Here is a 24797-nt window from a genome sequence, read left to right as displayed (position 1 = left end):
ACACTAACCTTGACGTGTTGAGAGTTTAAGGCCAGGAAGCAAACCCCTTTATCGAAACTCTAACCTTGATGTGTTGAGAGAAAGAAAGAAAGAAAGAAAGCTGTATTAACGTCTACTAGAGGCCGAACTCGACCTATGAGACAAATCAGTGTACAACTGTCAATGTCCTCTGGATGTCCAAAAAAAAAAAGGGACAAAATGAACATGAAATAAACTATGAAAGTGCTGAGCTAGTGGGGGAGTGTGATGGATGGAGCACTACTGCTAGAGGCTCAGTATGCAACCTATATGCGTAGGGTATACAAGAATGCAATGCAGATCTGTCTAGCTCCAACCAGTACCATAATGGGGGTGTGATACGTGATACACATAGGCGATGGTGAGACAAAAATACCTTGGAGCATGATCTCCGGGTGTGAGTGTAAGTGAGCTAGCTGCTCCTGGATATGGTGCTGATGTCGAGCCCGTATCTCTGTGATCTCCCTCTGATGTAGTCTGGGAGTCTGGTAGCCTGGTGCTCTCGGTCTCCGTCTGGCTCGGAGGTCCGCAGCACGCTGAAGTGTAACCCCCTCCTATGTCATGGTAGAGAAATGAAATGAAATGAAATGATATATTAACGTCTCTAAGAGGCCATAATGGCCTATGAGACCAAGATTGAGAGCACATCTGAAGTTGGTGTCTCATCAAAGAGAACAACTAAATGAAACTAAAAAGTACAATAGACTGATTGTCTTACAGTTATAAGAACTGTAAGTAAGACTCCTAGATGACACTGAGTATCTCCGCCATGGGGCTGTCTAGAATGGAGAGGTCGTAGAAGCAAGGTAGGCACCTTCGATGCCGAGCAATAATTGCTCTGATCTGGCGATGGTGAGGATGTCGTGGTCAGGATCTTGGTGGACGTGGCCGACGAGCACGACATAAGATGACTGCTCTATCAGTGGTGACTCCCTAGGAGCGTGGTCGGTAACCCAAATGGCCCAATGGAGGAGGTATCAGGAGGTGTGTGGGTTGGGTTGTTGGTGCTGGTGCTAAAGAAATCTGTCAAGATCCTCTGTCTAGGTACATCATGGCTCGGTCACCTGTCTGCCCAGAGGCCCTCTCTGTGTCTCCTGAGCTCAAGTAGGAACAATCCTAGGCATCTCTGATCCTCAAACTCCATGACCCTGCATAACGGCCCAAAACCCTCTCGGAAGAGGCAGTGATATCTCCCTCGGATCTCATAATAGACTGTACATTGTCAAATGTAGTGCTCCTCTGTCTTTGCCTCCTGGTAGCATAGCTGACAAATGCGGTCATTCGAGATCTGATGCACATATCGCCCTATCTCAATCCGCAGCTAGTGTGATGAGGTCCGGATCTGTCCAATGGCACAACGTATCCCACGTGATAGGTGTACATCCATGTACGCCGGGCGGGTGATAAAATCATGTGGTGAGAGGTGTAGAAAATGGCTCTTGTAAAGAGCCATTTTCGTGCGTAAGGGCTCAAGGGGACTAGTCCATGTCCTCTCTGTGTCCACTCTGATGATATCCATCCTGATCACACGGTTTTGCTCTGAGCGGGTGAGATCCAAAAATGGACAATCCAGATTGTACTGAAAGGGTGGTAGTGCCTCTATCCGCAAACCATGTAGGTCAAACCATGATCTCATCTAAGCATACCAGCAAAGAGTATCTCCATCCTCTGCCAACTGTATGGACGAGGTCAATGCCAATCGGGAGTACCTTGTCTGAGGGAGCTCCCATAGCCGCTGTAAAAAGGTAATTGCCTGGAATAGAGCCTCGGTCACTACTGGTGCAGCACCCAACTCAGCTCGAACAATCTCATGTGGTACCGATAATTTGCTCCGAATCATGCGGGCAATCATCATAATTAGTGGTCTCTCCATTTGCCTCCATCCCTCACCCGTCCCTCTTTAAGATCTATGATGTATGTTGGGCCCCCAAATTGGAGCTTCGTACAGGAGGGTCGGTGTGACAAGCGTATCAAATAGCCACAATTTGGTGTGCGGCTCCTGAAACTGTATGTGTGCACACTGCCTCTCAAGTGCCCCCAAGGCTGCATGCCCTCGAGCTAATCTAGCTGCTGCTGCCTCCTGCACGGAGAAACGTGGTCCTATGAAAGTAACTCCCAAGCAGAGATATGACCTAACGTACTCAACCGGCTCCCCTCGGAAAGTGAACTGAGGCTCTGATCTCGTCACCCATGCCTGTGTGGTGTTAAACACAATAACCTTGGTTTTCCCAAGGTTCACTGTCAGATCTCTATCCGCACACAGAATGCCTATAATGCATCCAGATGTCTGTGTAATCCCTTCGGAAAGTCTAAGATTAGAACAATATCATCAACATATAACAAGATGGGTATCAACACCCCTGCCAGGCATGCCCCTAGGCCTCCCAATCTGTCTACATAATCGGAGACCACATCAACGTATGATCCAAAGAGGGTGGGTGATAGCGGGCATCCCTGCTTCACCCCTATCGTGCTAGTCACCATATCGGATAGTCCGCCTGGAGCTCTAACTCTACGTGTCATAGACTCATACATAGCATATATCCCCCAGTGCATATCCTCAGGTACCTCAATGTCGTGCAATCTGTGCATAAGCCTAGCACATGGTACGGTATCGAAGGCTTTGCGGAAGTCCACAAAAAATCAGCAATTTATCCTTCTCTTCTGTGCCCTGCCCTCTTCAATAAGTGCCCAAAGTGTCAGTATGTGATCCAAGGTAGTAAATCCTCTCCTGAAGCTGGCCTGTCCATGTGTTCGATGACCATGCCTCTCTGCCCAGCGGCTCAACTTCGACTTCAATATAGAGCCATATAGTTTGGCCAAGTAATGACCAATCATGATCGTCCTGTAGTTGCCTGGTACCATGGGGTCCCCACTCTTAAAGAGTGGTACAATGATATGCTCTGTTCAGCTTTCTAGGAAAGCCTCACAAATGGCACGATTAAACACATGTACGATGAGCGGAGCCGAAGTGTCCCGCGCATACGAGAAGTACTCTCCAACTAGCCCATCATGATCCTGTGCCTTTCCATTCTGTAACCTGTCTATCGCATCTAGCACCATCCGCAGACTAAAAAAGGTGCTGCTAGCCGGTCTAGCTCCCAGTGGAGGGGGGGTGGGAGCTGTCATGGTGCATCATATAGCTCTCTAGCATAAGCATGCCATGCCTCAGGTGCAGTAATCAGAGTACCAGGTTGTCTCTCTTGAAACATCTTCCATATCCTTTTGTTGTCCTTCCCCAGGAAGAGTTAGTAGATCTCCTCTTCTAGCTTAGTCAGGTAGGCTCGTTTCTGCCTCCACACAAGGCGCCAAAAGATCATCGTGGCTGTCTATGCGTGTGAGTCCCAATGGCAATCTCACGCTATAGCTATGCTCGTGTCTCACGACACTCATCATCATACCAACTGTTCTGTGGGGCAGTGGGGGATGTGGAAGGGATCATAGTGCAGGGAAACACATATGAGGCGCATGCATGTGGTACACCTGCCAATCCTCTCGTAATCTCGTCCAGAGGGCTATGCGGGTCTAAAGCAAACAAGCCATCAAATACTGCTGCTTGGTAAGCCCCAACTATCTCACGTGTAAATTGATATCTCGGGTACCTAGGTAGATGAGTGGGTGGCCCATCTCTCAGGGATCTACCTACTAGTGTGAAACTCAAGTATGCATGATCGACTGCTATGCCAATGGGCTGACTGGAAATCGTGAAACCCCGCACATCAGGTATCAATGAAGGAGATCCCATCAAGTAGTCCACTGTGCTCACTCCTCCTTTAGAGTTCCAGTGTGTGAGAGCATCTGATCCTTGCCATCTTGATAGGCCATTGTATATGACCAACCCATGTGCACTCCCGAGTGTGAGAAAATGCCTGCCATAATCTGTAATCTCCCCCTCATCTTGTGCTGATCTTTGCAACCCTACATCCTTTGCCGTGATCTCCCGGTACATAGCCTCTTGAGCATCATACAGCTCTGTCTGCTCTGTGCTTGTACGTGCATTAAAGTCTCCCAATAGTAATATGTCTCCCATGCTGGCAAACCTCATGATATAATCATATAGTGGCGTATAGGGCGACTCTCCTGATGGTGCAAACCTAGAGTGGGATGGGGGAAAGTAGCATACCGCCACATATAGCTCACGGAGCCCCTCTCTGCATATTCGGACCCACATGTACCCATCTTTATGTACCACATATTTTGTCACGAAGCTCCTCCCTGAAAAGTATTTCCACTCCTCCAAGTCCTCTAGTACCTCCCATTGTGTGTGGCTGAGGGCAGAACATTGATTCCCATCTATAACCCCGCACATCAGGAAGCCTCTTGTTTGTGCACTGATGGGTCTCCGTATACATAGCAATATCACTGTGTCTGAAAGTATCCTCAAAGTATCCCGCATCTGTTCTAAGGGCTCCATTGCAATTCCACACCATGAATCGCAAGGTCTCATAGGCCGTGCACCATCAGGCGGGCCTCCTCTCCGTAATGATGACTCGGCCATCTCTGTATACTGCCCATTTTCCCTCTTTCCTTGCCTCAAGCACACGCGGCATGTGTTCCTTCCGGTGTGTTCTCTGTGCCGGTGTAAGTTCCTCATCCAAATAAATCTTTTCCCCCTTAAGGGCTATCCTTTTGGAGAGGAAAGCCTTCTTCTTCTCCAAGTCACCAAACCTGATGATCAATATCTTCTCCCTGGTTTCATCTTTGCCTACTCGCTATGCTCCAGTAATGGGTACATTAGTGGCTCCAATTTTTGTTGCAAGAGCTTTTGCATCCTCTTGGGGATTTCCCTTATCTTCCCACCCAACTATGCGTACATGTAAGGCACGTGCCCATCTCTTGGCTTCCTCTTCCAATGTAGCATTCGTCACCTCTACTTTATTGACTGGTGTATCCTTCTGCTTTTTACTACTTCAATCCATGGGCTGAGTTCCTCAATTTGTGTCTTTGTGGCACTGGCAATTTCAGCCCATGAATGCATTTCCTTCTCACCTACAACCACTTTTGCCCTACATGATTCCAAAGTATGGGAACCCCTACGCACAGAGCAGGCAAAGGCGCACAGCGCAGGTGGGCAGCGTAGACAGAGGCGTGCAGGCTACATGTTGAAGTGCAGGTGGGCAGCGCAGACAAAGCAGCCAGAGGCGCACAGAGCAGACAGCGTAGGTGGGCAGCGTAGACAGAGGTGTGCAGACTACATACAGGCTAGAGAAAGAAAGAAAGAAAGAAAGTTGTATTAACGTCTTCAAAAGGCCAAAATGACCTATGAGACCAAAGGGTACATCATATCCATGGGGTACATCATCCTGGGTACAAAATAGTAATAAAGAAAGATAACAAAAAATCTAGAACTTTAAAATCTGATCTAGGTACATGAGCAGAGAGCTCTCATATCACCCTAATACATCCCTCATGGGCCGCTGTGACATGGTGCTCAAGGTGGTAAAACTGAGCTGGCGCGAGAAGGTCCTGGGATGATGGGAGATGATGGCCCGGATCTTCGTGTGGTGGCGAGAGAGAGAGAGAGAGAGAGTTAAACGTCTACTAATGACCCAATGGGCCTATGAGACCAAAGTGATACAATAATGTCCATGGCATATCTCATCATGGAACGGAAAATAAAATAGAAATAAAACAAAACTATCTCACTAGAGTGATACAAAACTGTCCATGAAAATTTCATCATGGAATACCAGCCGAGGTAACTCCTCTCGGGTGAGGAGGATCTGGAGCAGACCAAGGTGAGTCGGGGAAAGGGGGGGGTGGGGGGGGGGGGAGAAATGAAATGAAATGAAATGAAATGTTATATTAACGTCTTCAAAAGGCCATAATGACCTATGAGAGAGAGAGAGAGAGAGAGAGAGAGAGAGAGAGAGAGAGAGAGAGAGAGAGAGAAATGAAATGAAATGTTATATTAACGTCTTCAAAAAGGCCTTAATGACCTATGAGACCAAAAAGTTACATCATGGTGGATCTGATACAATGTGTGGATAAAAAACCATGAGAGAGAGAGAGAGAGAGAGCTGACACATCATGGAAAACCTCTTTGATTGTTTGGGGCTTGGCAGGTTCCTGTAGACTATCACTGGGCAAATGAGATCCTTGACAAGGAACTACCAGGGCTTATACAGAAGAAAATGGAATCTTCAAAAACTGTACGTATATCTAATTCAAGCATAATCATTTCAAATTTGAGAGTTGCTTTTGGATGAAAGATAACGCAAATGAGTTTATTTTCTGGAAATAGGCAGTACGATGTTCTGGTGCCATCACATGAACTGGGATCTTTAAGTCAGTTCTTATTGGGAAGCCCTTTCAATGAGCTTTTCAGTGGACTATAATAACTTATGTGATAATGCATTAACAAGCTAAAAAGTTTGATCAATAAGATAATTACTTCGTAGCTTAGCTTGCATGTGGGTTGACAAGTTTTTAATCATTGTAAGCTTCGTTTCTGTGCTATACACAGACTCAAAATTGTTATATTCTTTGGTGCAGACAATCTCGTCAGCTTTGTCTAAAGCTGCAGGTGTTCCAAAATGTATCAGCTTGCAACCCAAGGAATTCAAACCGAAGAAGGAAGCGGACCCAGAAACCATAAAGCCAAGAGTAGATATTGGAAAGACAGAAATTCTTCTAAAGGAAGCTTCTAGCACCACCCCGACTTTGGGAAAAACTTCGGAGATAATCACCTATCCATTCTATATTGCAAACAAACCCCTTTACCCGAACTCTAACCTTGACGTGCTGAATAAATACACTGGTAAAGTCTTTGCACAATGTGCCTTGGCGACACACAAGGACATTGATGCTGCCATAGATGCAGCTGAGAGGGCCTTCCCTGCAGTTGCTGCCATGGCAAGCTTTGAAAGGAAACAAGTACTCGAAAAAGTTGTCACTGAAGTAACACACCGCTTCGAGGAATTTGCCACTGCTCTTTGTCTGGAGGCGGGAAAGCCAATAAGGTGACTTTTTGTCTTTCTGAAAAGAAGTATTTTGCTTCTCATTATGTGGTGCTTTGAGAGTTTAAGAACAAACAAGAAATAGGTTTAATGCACCTTAGCACGTATAAAGGTGTGCTCCACACACCACAACTCTAGCTCACATGACTATACCTCCTCCCTTTAGTAATCCTGATTAAGAATCGGTTTGCAATGGCTATAGCAGGGTTGTCCTTCAATAAAGACCACCATAATAGAGGAGGTCTATGAGCACACAATAATACACACATTCCAAAGACTTATAATGGAAAAAATTACATTTAATTTAGGGGAATCCTTCAATGAAGACCACCATAAATGTACTCATGGATCACATGTAACAACTTTGTGGTCTCATGGACCTGGAGCTGGCAGTTTGGAACTGCAATGGGACACTATGGTCGGATATTGGGGGACTTAGGGAAGTCTTTACAGAGAGGGACATTATCTTCTTCACAAAGACCCTCTAGAGCCCGGAGAGAGGGCTACCACGCATTTCAGGCTATGAGTGGGCATCTGCCTACGAAGAAGAGACACGCACATGTGGTGGGGTACGTGGGTCTGGCGGTACTATTCAGGACACAGCTACAGCCCATGATCACCATAGTGCGCAGGGACACAGAGGCACGTTTTATGTGGGTGAGGTCACAGGTCACACTGGAGAGATGTATACACATTGCAGTATGTTACTTCCCACATAGGAAGTCCCCATATGCTATTCTGGATGAGGGAGAGAAGTTTTATCCCCTCCATGCAGACATCATTGAGTTCTCATGCCTAGGGGAAGTTCTCCTTTTAGGGGACTTCAACCCCAGGACTCAGAGTGAGCAGGCATCTGTATATGACCAGGAGCCAACCATGCAGGAGATAAACTCGGAGGAGATTGACATTTAGCAAGCATCACAGGACAGAGGGAACATTACAGCATCAGGGAGAGAGTTCCTCGTGCCGGGGACCACACATGGCTTAGCCATCTTCAATGGGATGTCCGGTTGGCCTTCTTCCGGAGCTCTCACATGCTTCCCACATGACGGAGGCTCGAGTACAAGTGAATTACCTGATGGGATCTCCGGCTTTAGCCACATCCACTACATACCTTTACCATTCCCACCCCCCCTTGGAGCCGACCATACCTATCTCACCTTCAGCCTCAGCTTTTCCTGACCATCCTCACCGCCACCACCGCCCATCTCCCACTACACCCAGATTCACTCCCACCATGATGGGGACTCGACTTACTCTGACCATCTCAACCGATATCTAACATATGTAGACCCCAATCTCCCACTAGCTGACCTCACCTTTCAGCTCACCACAATCTTATACACCTCTGCCATAGCCACATTTCCATCCACCAGTCGGTCTACCGCCAGCAGACCCCCCACCAGCACCATGCCCCGCACGATTGGTATGAGAGACACATGTTAAGGGCCAATACAAGGACTTATACCAATCTCTCAAAGGTGTGAACTGTATTGAGGGCTGGAAGAAAATCCGGGAGAAATGCCCACCCACACCCATCACATCTCCATCCATATGGAACACATATGCATGATCCCTGTATGAAGTACCAGATCAGCTGTAGCAGGGCTGGTTGCCCAGCACACTACATGGTGGCTCTTCTTTGGACAGTATGTCTGGAGTCCTAAATGCTCACAACACAACACAGTAGACACTATGTAGCGGAACACAACACAAGAAGAGACAAGACTGCGGAAGGAACGAGAATACTTGCACTACTCAGAGAACACTAATGCATGTCCTTCATTGTACCGTGCACACTCAGCAAAGGTCACAATGAAGAGGACGACACAGCTGAAGGTGATGACAAAACATATTCTTTGGGCTGGCTGGGAGACCCTTTGCCCTACAATGTTGGCTTGGAAGAGGTTTCACAGCCTCACTGGGGTACAGAGATTGGATCTCACGCAGCATTTGAGAGGCTCTAGTCGGAGGATTGCACAGATTAATGGAACCATTCCCAACCACTGGATTACTGGATCTTTCTTGGAAGACCGTCATCATTCTTGGTTTGGGGTTTTTTCTGGGACAAGTGTTCCTCTTCAGGCTATGGGTCTCCCCTTGCCTAGGGAGGATGATGTACCGGTCTTTTTTTCTGAACAGGATGGATGGCAGTTGGAGAGATGTGACTGATAGGAGCTTGGCCATTATGGTTAGGCAAGGAGTTGCTCGGCAGTGTTGTCTTCAGGATTTGCCACTTTCACACTTTGTCCCTCCGGCACAGAGGTTAGAGAGTTCTTGGGAGATTATTGCTAGCATCTCAGCCTAGAATATTTGGAAGGCTAGATGCACCGAGGCCATTGAGGGTACTCCCGTTCTTGTTTCTCAGTGTCTTTGCAGGATTTGGAGTGATATTATTCACACCATTTTGGCTACCTGGGCTAGAATCCAGGGATCTTCGAGGGCTGCGGAGAGGAAGCGCGCCCAGTTTATGAGAGAGTGGGACATTGGTATCTTTTTCACGTCCTCTCATTTGGGACCCTATTGGCAGCACAGGGCTCCTGATTGGTTGAGATCTCCACCTTTCTTGGTTGAGATCTCCATTTTGTAAAAAAAATTCACGTCCTCTCATTTGGGACCCTATTGGCAGCACAGGGCTCCTGATTGGTTGAGATCTCCACCTTTCTTGGTGTGAAATCTCCATTTTGTAAAAAAAATTCATACTTAATAGAAGTCTCCTTTCTGAAAAACAAAAAAATTTGGGAACTCCTGACTCAAATGAGTCCCTAGTAGTATCGCCAAATTTCTAGTGTACCTATAGCGGACTGGGATGCCCGTCGTGCAAGCACACTAAATCACTAGGGTCCTCTCTAGGGCAATATACCCTCAGGAGTTGGCAAAGGCTAGGGAGATGGCGACCTCTCTGTCCCACTCCACTACGCACTCACACAGACTCAAGAACGGAACACTACACAAGAGCTACCTAAGTGACATACGCACAACACAAGATAGAAGTAGGCAATAGTTGGGACATCACAAGACCATGTATTGCATTGTAGATCCTCTCTCGGTACAACAGGCTCTTTATATACAATGGGCGTGCCCCTTGGGCTATCATGAGCCAAGTGCTAAAAGTGGTCACTGGCAGATGCCTTTGGCGTAGTTGAGAGCGCTGAGCACAAGTAGGTGACAGATGCCGTTGGAGTAGGTGAGAGGCGTCGACGAGTAGGTGGACGCCGCTTCGTCGGTCAAGTGGGTAGCCAAACTTGGAGGTGGGGTCGCTGGAGATTCCAACTTTGTGTGGCTGGTGGTTGGCCTTGTGAGCGCCCTTGAGGTTCATGAACATTGGGATGCCTGATCTTGGGAATGCCCGATCTTGGGGTTCACACAGTGAGGATGCCGACTTGGGGATGTCCGATCTTGGGGGTTCACACAGTGAGGATGCCGACTTGGGGATGCCCAATCTTGGGGTTCACAGGATGTCGATTTGGGAATGCTTGATCTTGGGGGTTCACGGGCTTCGGTGCCTATCACAAGCAGTGAAGGTGGCTACAGTTTTTCACAAAAGGAGCATACTTCCTTTTTGGGCATTCTTGATGGTGTGTCCAAGTGACTGGCATATAGCACACCACAGCCCCTTCTTGGCTTCGTGCTGGGTCTTTAATTCTTCAATATCCCTTTTGAGTTGGAGCAAGGTACTTTCCTCGCTAGAAGGTTTCTGGCTCACTTTGAGGTCCTTCAGCTCCTGCTTCAGCTAAGCCAGTGGCTCATCCGATTGTGTTATTGTTGGATGTACAAAGCCGACATCACGCTTAAACATGAGTCGTGCATTTTCAAGTTGGGAGGCTAGCTCTTGGAATTCCAACAATGTTGTTGGTGTGGGCCGACTCTCCCCGACTCTTCTGCTGGGTGGACCTGCATAAGGCTTGTGTCACCCACTAATGCACCATGAAGTCACCTGGGTAAGTTGGTAAGCGGGCCACTAGCACTGTGGTCCATGTCGTGAATTCCGACACTTTCTCCCCTGGTAGTAGTTGGAGCTTCCCTAGCTCTTGGAGAATGCGGTCCTCATAGTTACCAGGACAGAAGGTCCGGAGGAATGTGTCCTTGAGAGTGGTCAAGTCTACAAAGTGGTCGATTGGGAACTAACTAAACCACTTGTCTGCAGAACCTTGGAGAGTGAATGGAAAGAGCACCAAGAAGGCATCCTCCCTTGAAAGTGGGAAGCTTGACGTTGACTCAGCCTAGCACTGTGGAAAGGGGTTCTGTGCGCCAAGAGGGTTGGCTGGACCAGGAAGGTTGGCTTGACCTCCCACGTTGCCGAGGGTGGGGTTACCAAGGTTAGCTACCATAGGAAGAGGTGGAAGAGGGTCCCTGGGTGGCATGTAGTTGAACCTCTTCCGACTGTAGTAGCATATTGATTGAGAGGATTTTTGGATGGGCTGACCGGACTACCACGGGAGCATGTATTGGGCATGTAGAGAGGACGCAACACAGAAAGAGGATGCAACACAAAGGAAAGGGTGAGCTATCAGGACTCCTAATTTCAAGAGTCCCACCGGGCATGCCAATTTTTAGTGTACCTGTAGCAGGGCTGGTTGCCCGGCACACTACCTGGTGGCTCTTCTCTGGACAATATGTCTAGAGTCCTCAATGTTCACGGCACAACACAGAAGACACTATGTAGCGGAACACAACACAAGTAGAGACGAGATTGCGCAAGGAACGAGAGTACTTGCACTACTCAAAGAACGCTGATACATGTCCTTCATTGTACCGTGCACACTCAGCAAAGGTCACAATGAAGAGGACGACACAGCTCAAGCTGATGACAAAACACAGGGTACAAGTGGTATGAAGGATGAGCATAAAGGATGTCCTCCAGGGTGATAAGGATGTCCTCCAAGATGGGTCGAGGGGCCATAGGTCGAGTCGGTGGCATCTCCTATCCTTGGTGGATGCCTTGGTGGTAGCGTAGCCTTTGGTGGAATCTCCTATCTCTAGAGAGGTCGTTGGACTGTCAGTCAGTGCCGTTGGAGCCTTGAATGCACCTCCTTGTGTCGGTTGTGGTAGTACATCTCCACTTGATGATCTCAATGCTTGGCGCCTTTATTGACTCACTGTGACTGCCACACCGTCACGGTGTTGTGGTGGACATGCCATGTGGGCACCCTTGGTGGCTACATCAGCCCCCCATCCCACCACCATCACATCCACGTCCCATCACATCCACCTTCTTCACACCCGACATGGTAGCCTGAGCCATCCGGAGACTCAAAAACAAGAGATCACAGGACCATGAGGGCCTCTTGGCAGAGCACATCTCCCATGTGGGGAAGAATCTGGCACCCCTCCTGGCCCATAGTATGGATGCCCACTGTCTCCCACTCTCTTTGTCCTCTACATCGACGAGATTTCGGCCTTCATTGATATAGGAGGGGGAGGAGGCGTATCACTAGCAGGCATCCTTGTTTCCTTACTACATTATGCTAATGACATTGTTCTTATTGCACATTCTCTAGAGGCTCTCCAGAGGCATCTTGACACATTACAGGACTTTTTTGCACAGTGGGATCTCACAGTAAACCTTGGGAAAACCAAGGTTATGGTCTTCTACACATCCCCTCTTTTCACATCTCGACTGAGTTTCACCTACATGGGCAGCCCAGTGGAGATTGCACACTCATATGTGTACGTTGGAGTCACTTTTATTGGACCGGTCTTCTCAATTTATTGGACCGGTCTTCTCAATGAGCCATGCTGCAGAGGCTAGACTGCTGCGAGGGTATGCTTTTCTTGCTCTCATGGAGAGAGAGTGCTTCCAGGCCCACTTCTAGGAGCCGAGGACCAAGATGTGGTTATTTGACACCTCGGTCACTCCGGCATTGATGTATGGAGAACCCTTCCGGGCACCTGATGTTACAGCAGCGAAAAGGCCGAGGATAGAGAGGCCTCAGGTCATGATGCTCTCCCATATGATACGCAACAAAGCATCGGTCCCACGTGATATCATCCTGGCAGAGTTTGCTGCAGCACCCATGGTAGTACAGGCACTCTTCCAGACAGTCACATACATTCACAGGATCAGTGCCATGGCCCCCTGGACACTCTCGAGGCTTGCCCTACAGTCCTCCCAGCAGTTAGTAGCAGATGGGCACAAGTCATGGTATAGCTGAGTATGCACCTGGTTCACGAGGCAGGGACTCAAGATGGTCATCAGCTGCATCAGCTGAGAGTTTGTCATCTACTGTGCCAAGCTGGAGCTGACTACTCTTTCCATGAGCTGAAGAGGTATTTCATGTGTGGTTGTGCAATGATTAAAACCCTAAATGAGCTGAAACCCTAGTTCTCAGCTGAAACCCTAATTCTCAGTTGAAACCCTAGTTTCTTGGCCACATTCTCTGAAGTGCTCATCATGGCAGCATCCCACTCACAGAACGCTTCGATGGCACCAACGGCTTTCCGACCTAGCAAACAAAAGTGCAGCTTCTTCTCATGAAGGATGATTTATGGGTGGTAGTCTCGATGAAGAGCAACCTGCGGCAATGACTATTGAATACAGATTTTGGAAGCAAAAAAAACCAAAAAGCTATCGGCGTCATCGGTTTAAATCTTCAGAGCAACTTGGTGCATCACATCAAATTTACCACCACAGCACGCCAAAATTGGGAAAACCTAGAAAGTACTTTTGGTAACAAAATAACAAACTCTAAGGTCTTTCTCAAATTAAAGTTTTATGATTTAAAGATGCATGAAGACCAGGAGCTTAGTGAGCATATTGTTAGTTTTTATTCACTGGTGCAACAACTTGGCAATCTCAAGTGTGCACCTAGTGATGAGGACAAGATGTTGATGTTAACAAAGAGTATGCAGGGCATCAGCCGCTTTGAGCCATCCTTGGAAATCCTTCGGGTCACGTCTACTACCTTCGACGACATGGTTGCTTTGCTCATCGAAAAAGATCGTCGCAACAGAGAGACAACTTCCAGCATCTGTCTTGTGATGTCCGCTCGAGATCTGTGCCCACCACATCGATCTCCTGGTGCATGGGATCATCTATCTCTCGAAGAAGGGTACCTCTACACTTGCGGTGCGGGCATTGAAGTCTCCAGCTAGGAGGATATCCCCTAGAATGGAGAACTTAATAATATCATCATAAAGTGGCAGGAATGGAGATCCCCGCAAGTGGCATGTCCCGATGTGGATGGTGCAAAGTAGCACACTGCAAGGTAGATGCCTCAGGCCCTCTCCGTCATGATCCTCACCCACATGAACTATGCATCCTCATCCCGTCTGACCACTTGTATCACATGTTGTAGCTCATCTCTGTATAATATGGCCACCTCTAGTGTGTCCTGCTATGTGTGGTTGTGGGTGGTGGATGGACTCCCATCTATATCCCCTCACCTCGGGTAGCCGGCTCCCCTGGCATTGGTGTGTTTCTGTATATAGGACCATGTAAACGTTTCCTCAAACAGGCCTGCATCTGTCCGCATAGTGCCATTGCAGTTCCAGACCGCAATCTCTAGCTTGGTCTCATTGGTCGCGCACCATCATGGAGAGCGCCACTCAGTGATAATCACCCTCCCATCTCTGTACACTGCCCACTTCCATGCCTTCCGTGCTTCTAGTATGTGCGGCATGCACTCCCTCCTGTGTGTGACCTGGGCTGGTGTGAGGTCATCCTTAAGTTAAGTCTTTTCCTCTAAGGTCCGCCTTTTGGTGACGACTGCCTGCTTCGCCTCCAAACCCTCAAACTTGAGGATGAGTGTGCGCTCCTTTGTGGTGGTGTCCTTGCCCACTCTCCATGCCTTGACAAAGGGGGTGTCAGGAATTCCCATCTTCCTGCATAGTGCTATGGCATCTTCTTTCGGTGAGGCCCCTTCCTTCCATCCCACTACTCTCACATGTGGTGCTCGGATCTTCCGTCTTTTCTCCTCTTCAAGCGTGTCATTGATGATGTTTGGGGTTGAGGGTGGGTTTCGTTGTTTCTTGGCGACCTTGATCCAATTTCCCGCCTCCTCCACCTTCCTCTGTGTCTTTTGGATCATTTCAACCCATGTGGTTGCCTCACTGGCAATTTTCTCCTCCTCCTCTTGGAGGGTCTTCACTTTCTCTCCCTAAGCATATTCAGCTCATCATTAAGAGATGGTTGAATTTCACCTTCCTCATACTGCATGCATGCTTTGAGATTATTGTTTTCTGCTTTGAGTGCGGCGACTTGGGCCTCTAACCCCATGATGAGTAGGGCTTGTTGGCTGTTTTTAGCATCCACCATCTGAATCAATTCTCCCCGCATCTCATTTAACTGGCTCATCAACTGAGCCTGCATTTCTGCTTTCCATTTATCCATTTTCTCTTGCATGGAGGCACGCCACATGCACATAAGCTCCTCTGCCCCTGGTATTTATCCAAGCTTCTTGTGCATATTTTCGATTTCCAAGTCCTACAACTTGCATACCTCCTTCATGGCTGTCATTCCTAGCTAGCTGCTCCGCTGCAACACGGTGGTTTAAGAGAGGGTTAAATATGCTCCAGAAGGAAAAGAATGCCATGATCTTTAGATTGGAGCGCTCTTGTCAGAGTAGTGTTTCTATGTTGCAGCAGATAATTGGTTAAAAAAAAAATGTCCTGATTTTAGAATAGCTTTTTCATAACTTAAATGTATATGATAATATAGAGTGGATTGATTTGTGTTCTAGATGACATCTTGGCATCATTCTTTTTGTGTTAGAAAAGTACCTTTGAACTCATGGCTTATACTGGTCCATCTTTCAGGGATGCCCGGGGTGAAGTGCAGAGACTCATTGATACATTCACAATTGCGGCAGAGGAAAGCACTCGAATGTAAGTACTAAGAATTGGCACTCTAAGAGCACTAAAATGTGTGGCTAATGTTTCTGTAATTATTTTTAGAGATTCCTAGTATGTAGTCAGAATAGAAGTAGGTCATAAACATCAAGGAATGTTTGCTGTGACACTTACCTTCAATGTCCATCCAGTTTGTTAGGACATGCTGCAAATGCAATCAGTGAGCTAAGCGCAAGTCTTCTTCCTACTTCAGAGAGTCTTTAATGGAATATAGGCTACGTGTAGAAACGCAATAGACAGTTCTCCAATATACGATCTTCTTTGCATAATAGATTCAGGATGGTTGAGCAGCCAAGTATAAAAGAGGTGGTGAAGAAGTGACGTGTTTTCTTTTGTTTTTTTTTTTCCCCCAAAAAGGAGACTTCTATTAAGTATGAATAAAACTTTCAAAATCACATCTGGAAGCTGAAGAAAAACAAAACCTCATTGGGATTATGGCATCTTTTTCACTCCCACTCATATGGGACCTTGTTGGCAGCACAAGGTACCGGATTAGTTGAGATTTCCCCCTTGTTTGGAATCTTCCTTCTTGTAATTTCTTTTTCATGCATAATAGAAGTCTCTTTTTCTGGGGAAAAAAATCACCGTTTTGTATATTTTTTCATACTTATTAGAAGTCTCTTCTCGGGGGAAAAAGAAGAATTAAAAGAGCATAATCTAGTTTTCCCAAACTCACCATGATTTCCCTCTTATGACAAAATGCCAATGCATCTAGATGTCACTGCAACTCCTCAGCTAAGTCCAAAGCCATTTGCATATAGGAGGATGGTTATCATAGTCTGTGCTAAGCCGTGAGCTTGTGCCACCCAGCCAGTCAATAAGTCGTGATATCTCATCAATGTAGAGTCAAAAAAGTGTTGGAGAAAGTGGGCATCCCTATTTGACTCCGATGGTGCTAATGTTTGAAATTGGGTGGGGGTGCCAAGTCCCGGGAGGTCCCCCATCCTATCTGTGCTCACACCAATGCACGCTTAATTGGAGGTTTCCACAAGTTGATCTAGCCATCCAGACCCAGGTGATGGAGAACCTCTGGTCTATCCATTGTGTGGAAATCTCCTAGTGCTACGCTTGGCACCACTTTTCTCAACACCCCCCTTCAGTGCCAACTTGTCCACTTTTTCTTAGCTCAGAGGTTGATCTTGTCCATGTTTTCTTGGCTCATAGGCTCAACTTGGCTTCTCACATGGCTCAGAGGTTACACTACAACCCATGACTCTAATACCATGTTGAAAATTGGGTGGGGGGCCACGTCTCGGGAGGTCACCCAGTTGTGTTCACGCCAATGCGTGCTTAACTTGAGGTTTCCACAGTGCTACGCTTGGCACCACTTTTCTCAACAACTAATAATCTCTTGGTGCTTGAACCCTACCCATCGCCGACTTATATAGTGCCATCACTCCCCATATCATCTTGCAAACAACCTTTTTCTACGTACCCACCACTACCATGCTTTTCAAAAGCATTCTACTGCCTTTGGGGTGTGGAGGCTTCACCTATAGGTACTATTTCTCTATGTAGTTCTGCTGCTACGGAAATACCATCAACTTTTCTTTCTTTAGGAGACATACATTCTAGGAAAAATGACTGCTTGACTCCCTAGTCTCACCTAGCGATAATTGTCCCTTCGTCTATGCCAAAGCACCAGTCTTTGCCTCCAATATTGCTCCATAAATCCTGGCCGAAGTGACCAATCATGATGGCTTATGACTTGTTGAGATCTTGTGTGGTCCAAGAAGGGGGAAACCTTCACACAAGGCCTTGTTGAAAGTCCGCACAAGTATAGGAGCCAAGATGGTGGATCCATGTGCAACGTGCTCCGTGTGAAGGGCTCTACCATTGTGGAGTTTCAACAAGGCCTGGTGACATTAGTGGTGGTGAACATATTGGCTGAACTGGGATGGGGAATGTGAGATAAATCTGGTGGGGGCTGATTTGGGATGTCATGTAAGAGACAATGGAAGCGACAAGCGTACGTCTCCTAAGTGAGCAGTTTTTTCATGTGGGGAGTGTTTCCTCAAAGACACGCCATGCATCCAAGCTGTCCGCACTCAAGAAGAATTGGTATAACTTTGATTCACAGTTTGCCAAGAATGCTTACTTCTTCCTGCGGTTGAGTTGATGAAAGGAAGGCTCTCTAAATTTCACATACAGAGATCTGCTGGGTCTCCTTTTCCATAGGAGTTGAAGTCGTGTGACTTTCCACTCGTCATCTTATTACTTGTTCTGAGATTGTGAACCCACTGGTTTTCTACTTGTGGAGCAAAAAGTTTGGAAAGGTGGATCCGTGCATGATGGATATGAGGGTGTGGTGATGAGAGATCAAGAGGGGCTATGTAATGGTACAGTGATCATTGTAAATTGAATCAAAGTCATGGTGAATATGGGTGCGGCTGGATGTGGATATGGGGCAACATGTTGTGGGTGCTTTAGGAGAGCAAGATATGGTGAAGGTAAGGTAGGTGTGATCCGCCTCACTGGGTGGTGAATATGTCATTCAAGAGCAGGAGAAAATCCACAATACTTGAGCCACCCCCATGTGGAAAGCAGGTTAGGCTAGTTGATGTGGGTGGGACATCCCATTATAAATAAAGAGCTCCATATCCAAGAAGCATCTGCCATAGTGAGTGATGTCCCATTATCAAATGATGATCATTGTTATCCCATCTCTGTGGGGTCTATCTCTAAAAGCATGGATGGATCTGCATGGAAATCATACAAGTGTATCTGCATCTCCTTCATTTGTGCATTGAAGTCTCCCAACAGGAGGATGTCTCCTTGCTGGGACAACCCTACAATGTTTGCAAACAAATGGGCATATGGTGATTGTCCACCCTTCATAAAACCTGTGCAAAAGCAGATGTCTCAGGTGGGATATAGCATATATGTTATATCTGATGTCTTGCCTGGGCTAGGTGCATCCATATGAATCTGGCCTCCTTATCCCTTTACACCACTGAGCATTTTGGGTATGTGAAGCCTAAATAAGCATGCACACACCCCCCCCCCCCCAACAAGCTTCTGCATGCAGACTCCCATACATACCCTAACACCTCTTGAAGCCCTCTTTCAAGACTTTGATGAGTCTGTGTAAAATACTATATCCCTACCTGTGTAGGTCTCTGCAAAACTCCCTGTGTTCGACCATAGGGTCCCAGTACAGTTCCATGTTACCATGTAAAGCACATCCATCTTCCATGGTCTCATAGACCCTGTACCATCATGTAGGGCGCTCCATGATGATAATACAGCTGTCTCGATACATGACCCATTTGCTTGCCTTTCATGCCTCCATGACTTGGATCATTCCAAGTTACTTTTGTTCTACCTGTAGTGGTTGGAGATCATCACTCAGATGGATTTTCGTGGCCCGAAGAGTAAGTCTCTTGACGAGAGAGAGAGAGAGAGAGAGAGAGAGAGAGAGAGAGAGAGAGAGTTTAGACTGCATTATTTGATGCCCTAGGTTTTTCATCAAAACAACAAAATTGATGGGGTTCAAAATTTTCTTTGTCGGAAAAAATGGCACGTAAAGGCTTCCATTTCTCACACCTGCCCATGTACAGATCTGGAGAATATTCTCAAATGGACATTTCTGAGCGTGCAAAGGGATATCAAGCCCTGGTAAACTTGCACTTTTGTCAAGTCAATCTATAACCTTCTTTGATTTAGCAGTGTTTAGAATCAAACATAAATATCACATGGATTCAAGGACGAAATTAAAGCAGTGTTTAGAATCAAACATAAATATCACATGGATTCAAGGACGAAATTAAAGCAGTGTTTAGAATCAAACATAAATATCACATGGATTCAAGGACGAAATTAAAGCTGTAAATTTGTAAGTTGTCCTGTTTAGAGGAGTTGAATATTCTACGATGGCACATATGTCCTAGAATATCTCTATCTTTCTTTTCACACATGTCAATTGCTGTTTGCTCTGGCGACCCAGGTTAGGAGATTCCCAATTGGCCCTATCAGTATGATTAGCCCTTTCAACTTCCCTCTTAACCTGGTATGTATTCTTTAACAAAACAGTAGAAAAACACTCTTATATGGGGATGATTAATGCCATCAGTGGCCTTCCGGATTTTTCTTTAATGGATTCTAGGGATTTGTTTTGTCCACTTCTGTAACACAAGGTATTCTTTAAAAAACAGGCTGCACATAAGATCGCTCCAGCTCTGGCAGTTGGTTGTCCATTTGTGCTTAAGCCTGCAAGGTGTGTGAAAAATATTATGTATGATATTTTTGGCTTAAATGATGAATTTATTGGAGTGATGAAGTGGAAAGTTTGTTTTTGCTTTTTTCGACAGTCGGACACCTATTGGCTCCTTACTCCTGGGTGAGATACTCTCTCAATGTAGACTACCAGAAGGAGCATTTTCGATTCTGCCCTGTTCAAGAGATGGAGCTGAGCTTTTCACAACAGATGAAAGATTCAAACTGGTCTCGTTCACCGGGTCTCCTTCGGTAAGCCGTTTAGTCATTGAGCAATTCCTGGGATTGTGCAAGTGTTAGAGGATTTGAAATAACAATGTATGATCTCTTACATTTTGTGCAGGTTGGTTGGGATATCAAAGAAAAAGCAGGCAAAAAGAAAGTAGTGCTTGAATTGGGTGGAAATGCAGCATGCATTGTTGAGGTGTGCGTTCTATCATAGCTTTTAAGACCTATTGGTAACCTACAGAGTTCATGACACATTGATGCATAATTTTTATGTTATTTGTTTGTTGTGTAGGACTTCATTCCCGACATTCAAACTGTTGTGAACCGGATCATTCATGGCGCTTTTTATCAGAGCGGACAGTCCTGCATTAGTGTGCAGCGTGTCTATATTCGTAGTGTATGTACCTCATGACTTCCCTACAATGTCTTGGTTAAGCCTTTGCAATGTGGTTCAACAGAGTGGTTGTATGAGAAATTCAAGTGTTGTCTCCTACTCTACGAATGTTAGCTCGGAACCCCACTGGCTTATTATGGTCCAAATTATAAGGACAGATACACACGCAGAAACATTGTCTTCTTCTCAAAAGCACTTAAAGAGGGGACTGGGTAGAGTGGGATAGTCTGGCTGTTCAGCTGTGCTTTTTTGGTCACATCTATCTAGCATTATGGTGGGCAATAAAGTGGAACTAGTACATACATCAGGTGCGGTATGTATGCTGCACGTACGATACGAGTATGGAAAGTCCTGAACATTTACAGTATGTACAGTATGCTGCCTTTTGTACACAATCGCATTTTTGCGAGCTACTGGTTTGCTAGAATTAGAATTAGATCCATGAGAGATGAGGGAAACATTTAATACAAATGGGTCAAAGGGACGCAAGGTCTCCTTGCGCCATTGGTGCAAAACTTGTTTTGACACTGAACTCACTTTGTGTCCTTTTTCGGAAGAAAAGATCATCGGAGTTGGACTTGTTTTAATGGTGATGCAGGATCTTTATGAAGTATTGAAGGGCGCGTTGGTGGATGCAGCATCTAAGCTTGTGAAGGTTTGCTTATATTTAACTACTAGCTATGCTTAATGGGCGTTACCTTCCCAGCAAGAGACCATACTATCTGAACTTTCTATTTGATTTATATAGGGAGATCCTTTGAATGAAGACACCTATATTGGGCCTATTATAGCTGAATCCGAGGCAAAGCGCATTGAGGCATGGGTGGAAAAGGCTGTTTCAAATGGTGCCAGGTATGAGTAGCACAAAATGTCTTACGTTTTATCAGGAGGGACCTCTTTGAAAATGCTTTGATTTACTCTCTTCTTTATTTCTGCAGAATTTTAGCCGGTGGGAAGAGAGATGGGTCATTTTATGACGCCACCATTTTAGAGGGCGTTCAACCAGATATGGAGGTAAGAAAGTTGGGTTTTTATGTGTTTGTCAGGCGATTTCATGAGGAGGACAGTAGGGGAACAGCAGGGGTGCGTAGGTAATATCTTTCTTTTCAATCAACATCCGAGGAGGGAGATCAAAATTACACCCTACCCTACTTTTATTACGTATAATTACTGATGTGTGTATGTGTATGTGTATGCGTGTGTAGACACACACACACACATGTTTTTTTCCACCTAATCAAGATTGAATCTTGCCTTTTAACCAGTAGGGATCAATTTTACCTCTCCTCGACCCCTGCTTATTGGATATTGCCTTCTAACCATGATCCAATGGTAGAGTTAAAATTCAGAGTCTCCCCTTTGTTTACTTGGTGTTAAATAATTAAGATTTCTGAAAACAAATCCATGGCATAGTGTTGAATAATTATCCCTGCCTTGCCAGGCCATTGGATCCCTAGCGAAGCACTGTGATCATGGCATCTCAATGTTCTCCTTTGGCCATGCGACCCAAAACCCCATTGTCAATAACTCTTCCCACTTGTGAGAGAGGACCTCTCTAGCCTATACAGGATCATTAATCATTGGCCAGCTCATCCATGAGCCTTCACAAAGATCGTTGATAGTTAAATGCATTAATTCAGCTGGTTCTAGACCCATGAACCATGGTCCTGACTCTGTGAGCCATGCAACCACACTTTTTATGTGATGGAGCATGGCTTTTATGAATTATTATTTTTTAAGAGACTTCTATTAAGTAAAATAAAATCATACAAAGGGAGATCTCAACCAATCAGGTCTAGAAAATCCCTGTATACGAGCCCAAGTGGCCAAAAGAGTATGAACAATGTCACTCCATGAGGTGCAAATACATGAGTACCATCGAAGGCCTCTGAGCATATGATCTTCCAGATATGCCATGCCATGATACTGGCAATAAATTCCCAGGTGGTGTCAATACTCGTTGGAGGTAGTGTGTATCGTAACTGGGGGATATCCTGAAGCAAACATCTCTGAGCTACGCCTACGCCCCTATGGACAAGTATAACAGGATCTGCTCCCCTGCCCTCAAAAAGACGCTGTGGGCCTGACTGAGTCAATCATGCAATAGCACCCCAAGTAATATAGATAGGATCACTCCTCAATCTGCCCAAGAGCTGGGCTATAGATACCCAGATCCTCTGTGCTCCTTTGCACTCCCATAAGCAATGATACACGGTCTCAGATGGAGCTAGGCATCTAGGACAAAACGGGTCCACGCCAAAAATAGATCTCCAGTGGTTGGTCTTTCCAAATTTATTGCTTTCAATACATACCTAAGTTTCTCTCGATGTTGCTTTTGTGTGACAGATCCATTGTGAGGAGGTCTTTGGTCCTGTTATGGAACTTATCCCGTATGAAAACTTCAAATCTGTGGTTCACGAAGTAAACAAATCAAAGTTTGGTCTGCAGGCAAGTAAATTTTCCAATCGTAACCTTCCTTTTTGTTCTTTTGCGGGGGTGTCAGGATTCGAGCTCATGACTTCTTGGGTAGGTTGTGCCATGAGCAAAGTAGCTAACCACTCTCACAAGAGTTCACCCTCCAAATATTTGGTGTTGGTTGCAGAGATCATAGTGAAGTCCAAAGAATCGTGTCATAAATGGGTTGTGATGAGTGATGAGTGATTCACTTTTAATCGCCCACCATTGGTTGGATTCACTGAATGTTAGTTCAAGTGGCCAATATGAATGAAGTCCTGAGAGAATTCTCCTTGGCTACAGCATTCTGATATGACATGATAACGTTGACGCAGGCGGGAGTTTTCGTCAGTGACATAAACAAGGCCTTCTATGCATTTGAACAGCTTGATGTTGGAGGTGTATTGATCAATGATGTTCCGAGCATGCGGATAGATTCACAGGTTTATACACCTTAGCTAAATTTTAATGTTTGGATTAACTGTTTTTATGATTACAGTGCCCACTCCCTTCCTTTCCCTTTGATCCCTTTGCTTGTTGCTTTTGTAGCCCTACGGTGGTGTCAAAGATTCGGGACTCGGCAGAGAGGGCATTAAATATGCAATGGAAGACATGACTGAAACTCGTGTGATGTTGCTTCGCAATGCTGGTCAATTGACTGGTTAAGCCACTTTAGGGTTTACAGTACTAAGTATCTTACTCTAGAGGAGGAGTGGGCAGGGAGGCAATGTCCTCAGGTGTGTGGGCATGCATGTGTAAACTGATCTCTCCAAAAACAAAAACATTGTCTTGTGAATAATGTCTTGAGAAAAACATCACATTTTCAATGATGCCTGTCAAAACATGGGAGATTTGTAAAGAAACTTCCCCCTAATCAGTTGATCCACTGTGTAGCTCGCGCAGAAGAGTTCTAATACTACTCCCCTACTTCCAAAATAAAGGCCGTGCAACACAATCCAATCCTAATCCAAGTAGTTATGAATAGCTCTCCCAACAAAGACAACCGTAAGCCTCTTTATTAAATGGCCCAACCATCTCTTCATCCGCAATTGAAATCACATGCCATGCTGGAAAAGACCAACTCGCTTTAGCTAACCTGCTCAAAAACGGAAAGGCCATGTGAGCCATGAAAGCCTCTCCCTTCCACCTAAAACCAACATGAAGTATATAATCGTAAGAAGCAATCTAGGCATGCACAGAGCAACCAAGGAGAATGAAGCAAAGACCATCACATTTCTAAAGTTCCAAAAGCACTATGGTACCTCATTATAATCAATGCAAATAAACCATTAATACTATGATAATCCACTGCCAAATGCCTTCCAAGCATCCAATGTGTCTCGTAGCAGGCCCTTGGAGTGCTATAATAGACTGGGAAGGAATGATTTGACACAATTGGAAATTTAAAATATATCTACATACAAGTCCCTTCAAACCTCGAGAGATGTTCTGGCCATGTAAAATTGGAACCATATGTATGTATGTATGTGTATATGTATACATATGTATATGTATATGTATACTTATACATATGTATGTATATATATGTGTGTGTGTGTGTGTGTGTGTGTGTGTGTATATACATATGTACATAAATGTATATATACAAGGAGAATTCTCTCAGGACTTCATTCATAAATTCACTCATATTACTCATTGAATTTAGTGGAGTTGTGTGC

At 45.7% G+C, this 24797-nt stretch overlaps 1 protein-coding gene across 1 annotated transcript in view; it reads left to right on the top strand.

The window, feature by feature from the left end:
• LOC147632168 (uncharacterized) overlaps positions 1–23945 on the top strand; it is a 149753-nt gene extending 125808 nt beyond the window's left edge. Inside the window, exons 16-30 of the mRNA XM_086808804.1 lie at positions 6084–6170; positions 6514–6980; positions 15735–15803; positions 19388–19445; positions 19774–19836; positions 19982–20043; positions 20138–20294; positions 20386–20466; positions 20563–20667; positions 21263–21319; positions 21413–21516; positions 21603–21678; positions 23011–23112; positions 23454–23561; positions 23668–23945. Coding sequence (XP_086664930.1) covers positions 6084–6170; positions 6514–6980; positions 15735–15803; positions 19388–19445; positions 19774–19836; positions 19982–20043; positions 20138–20294; positions 20386–20466; positions 20563–20667; positions 21263–21319; positions 21413–21516; positions 21603–21678; positions 23011–23112; positions 23454–23561; positions 23668–23784 — 1713 coding nt within the window. The 3' untranslated portion in view covers positions 23785–23945. The remainder of the gene's footprint in view (positions 1–6083; positions 6171–6513; positions 6981–15734; positions 15804–19387; positions 19446–19773; positions 19837–19981; positions 20044–20137; positions 20295–20385; positions 20467–20562; positions 20668–21262; positions 21320–21412; positions 21517–21602; positions 21679–23010; positions 23113–23453; positions 23562–23667) is intronic.
• The last annotated feature ends 852 nt before the right edge of the window (positions 23946–24797 follow it).

The sequence above is a fragment of the Cibotium barometz genome, chromosome 14 (assembly GCF_041138505.1).
Source record: "Cibotium barometz isolate CiBa-2024 chromosome 14, ASM4113850v1, whole genome shotgun sequence".
Lineage (NCBI taxonomy): Eukaryota > Viridiplantae > Streptophyta > Polypodiopsida > Cyatheales > Cibotiaceae > Cibotium > Cibotium barometz.
Note: the sequence above shows the minus strand (reverse complement) of the source record. Positions and strands in the feature narration are given on the sequence as shown.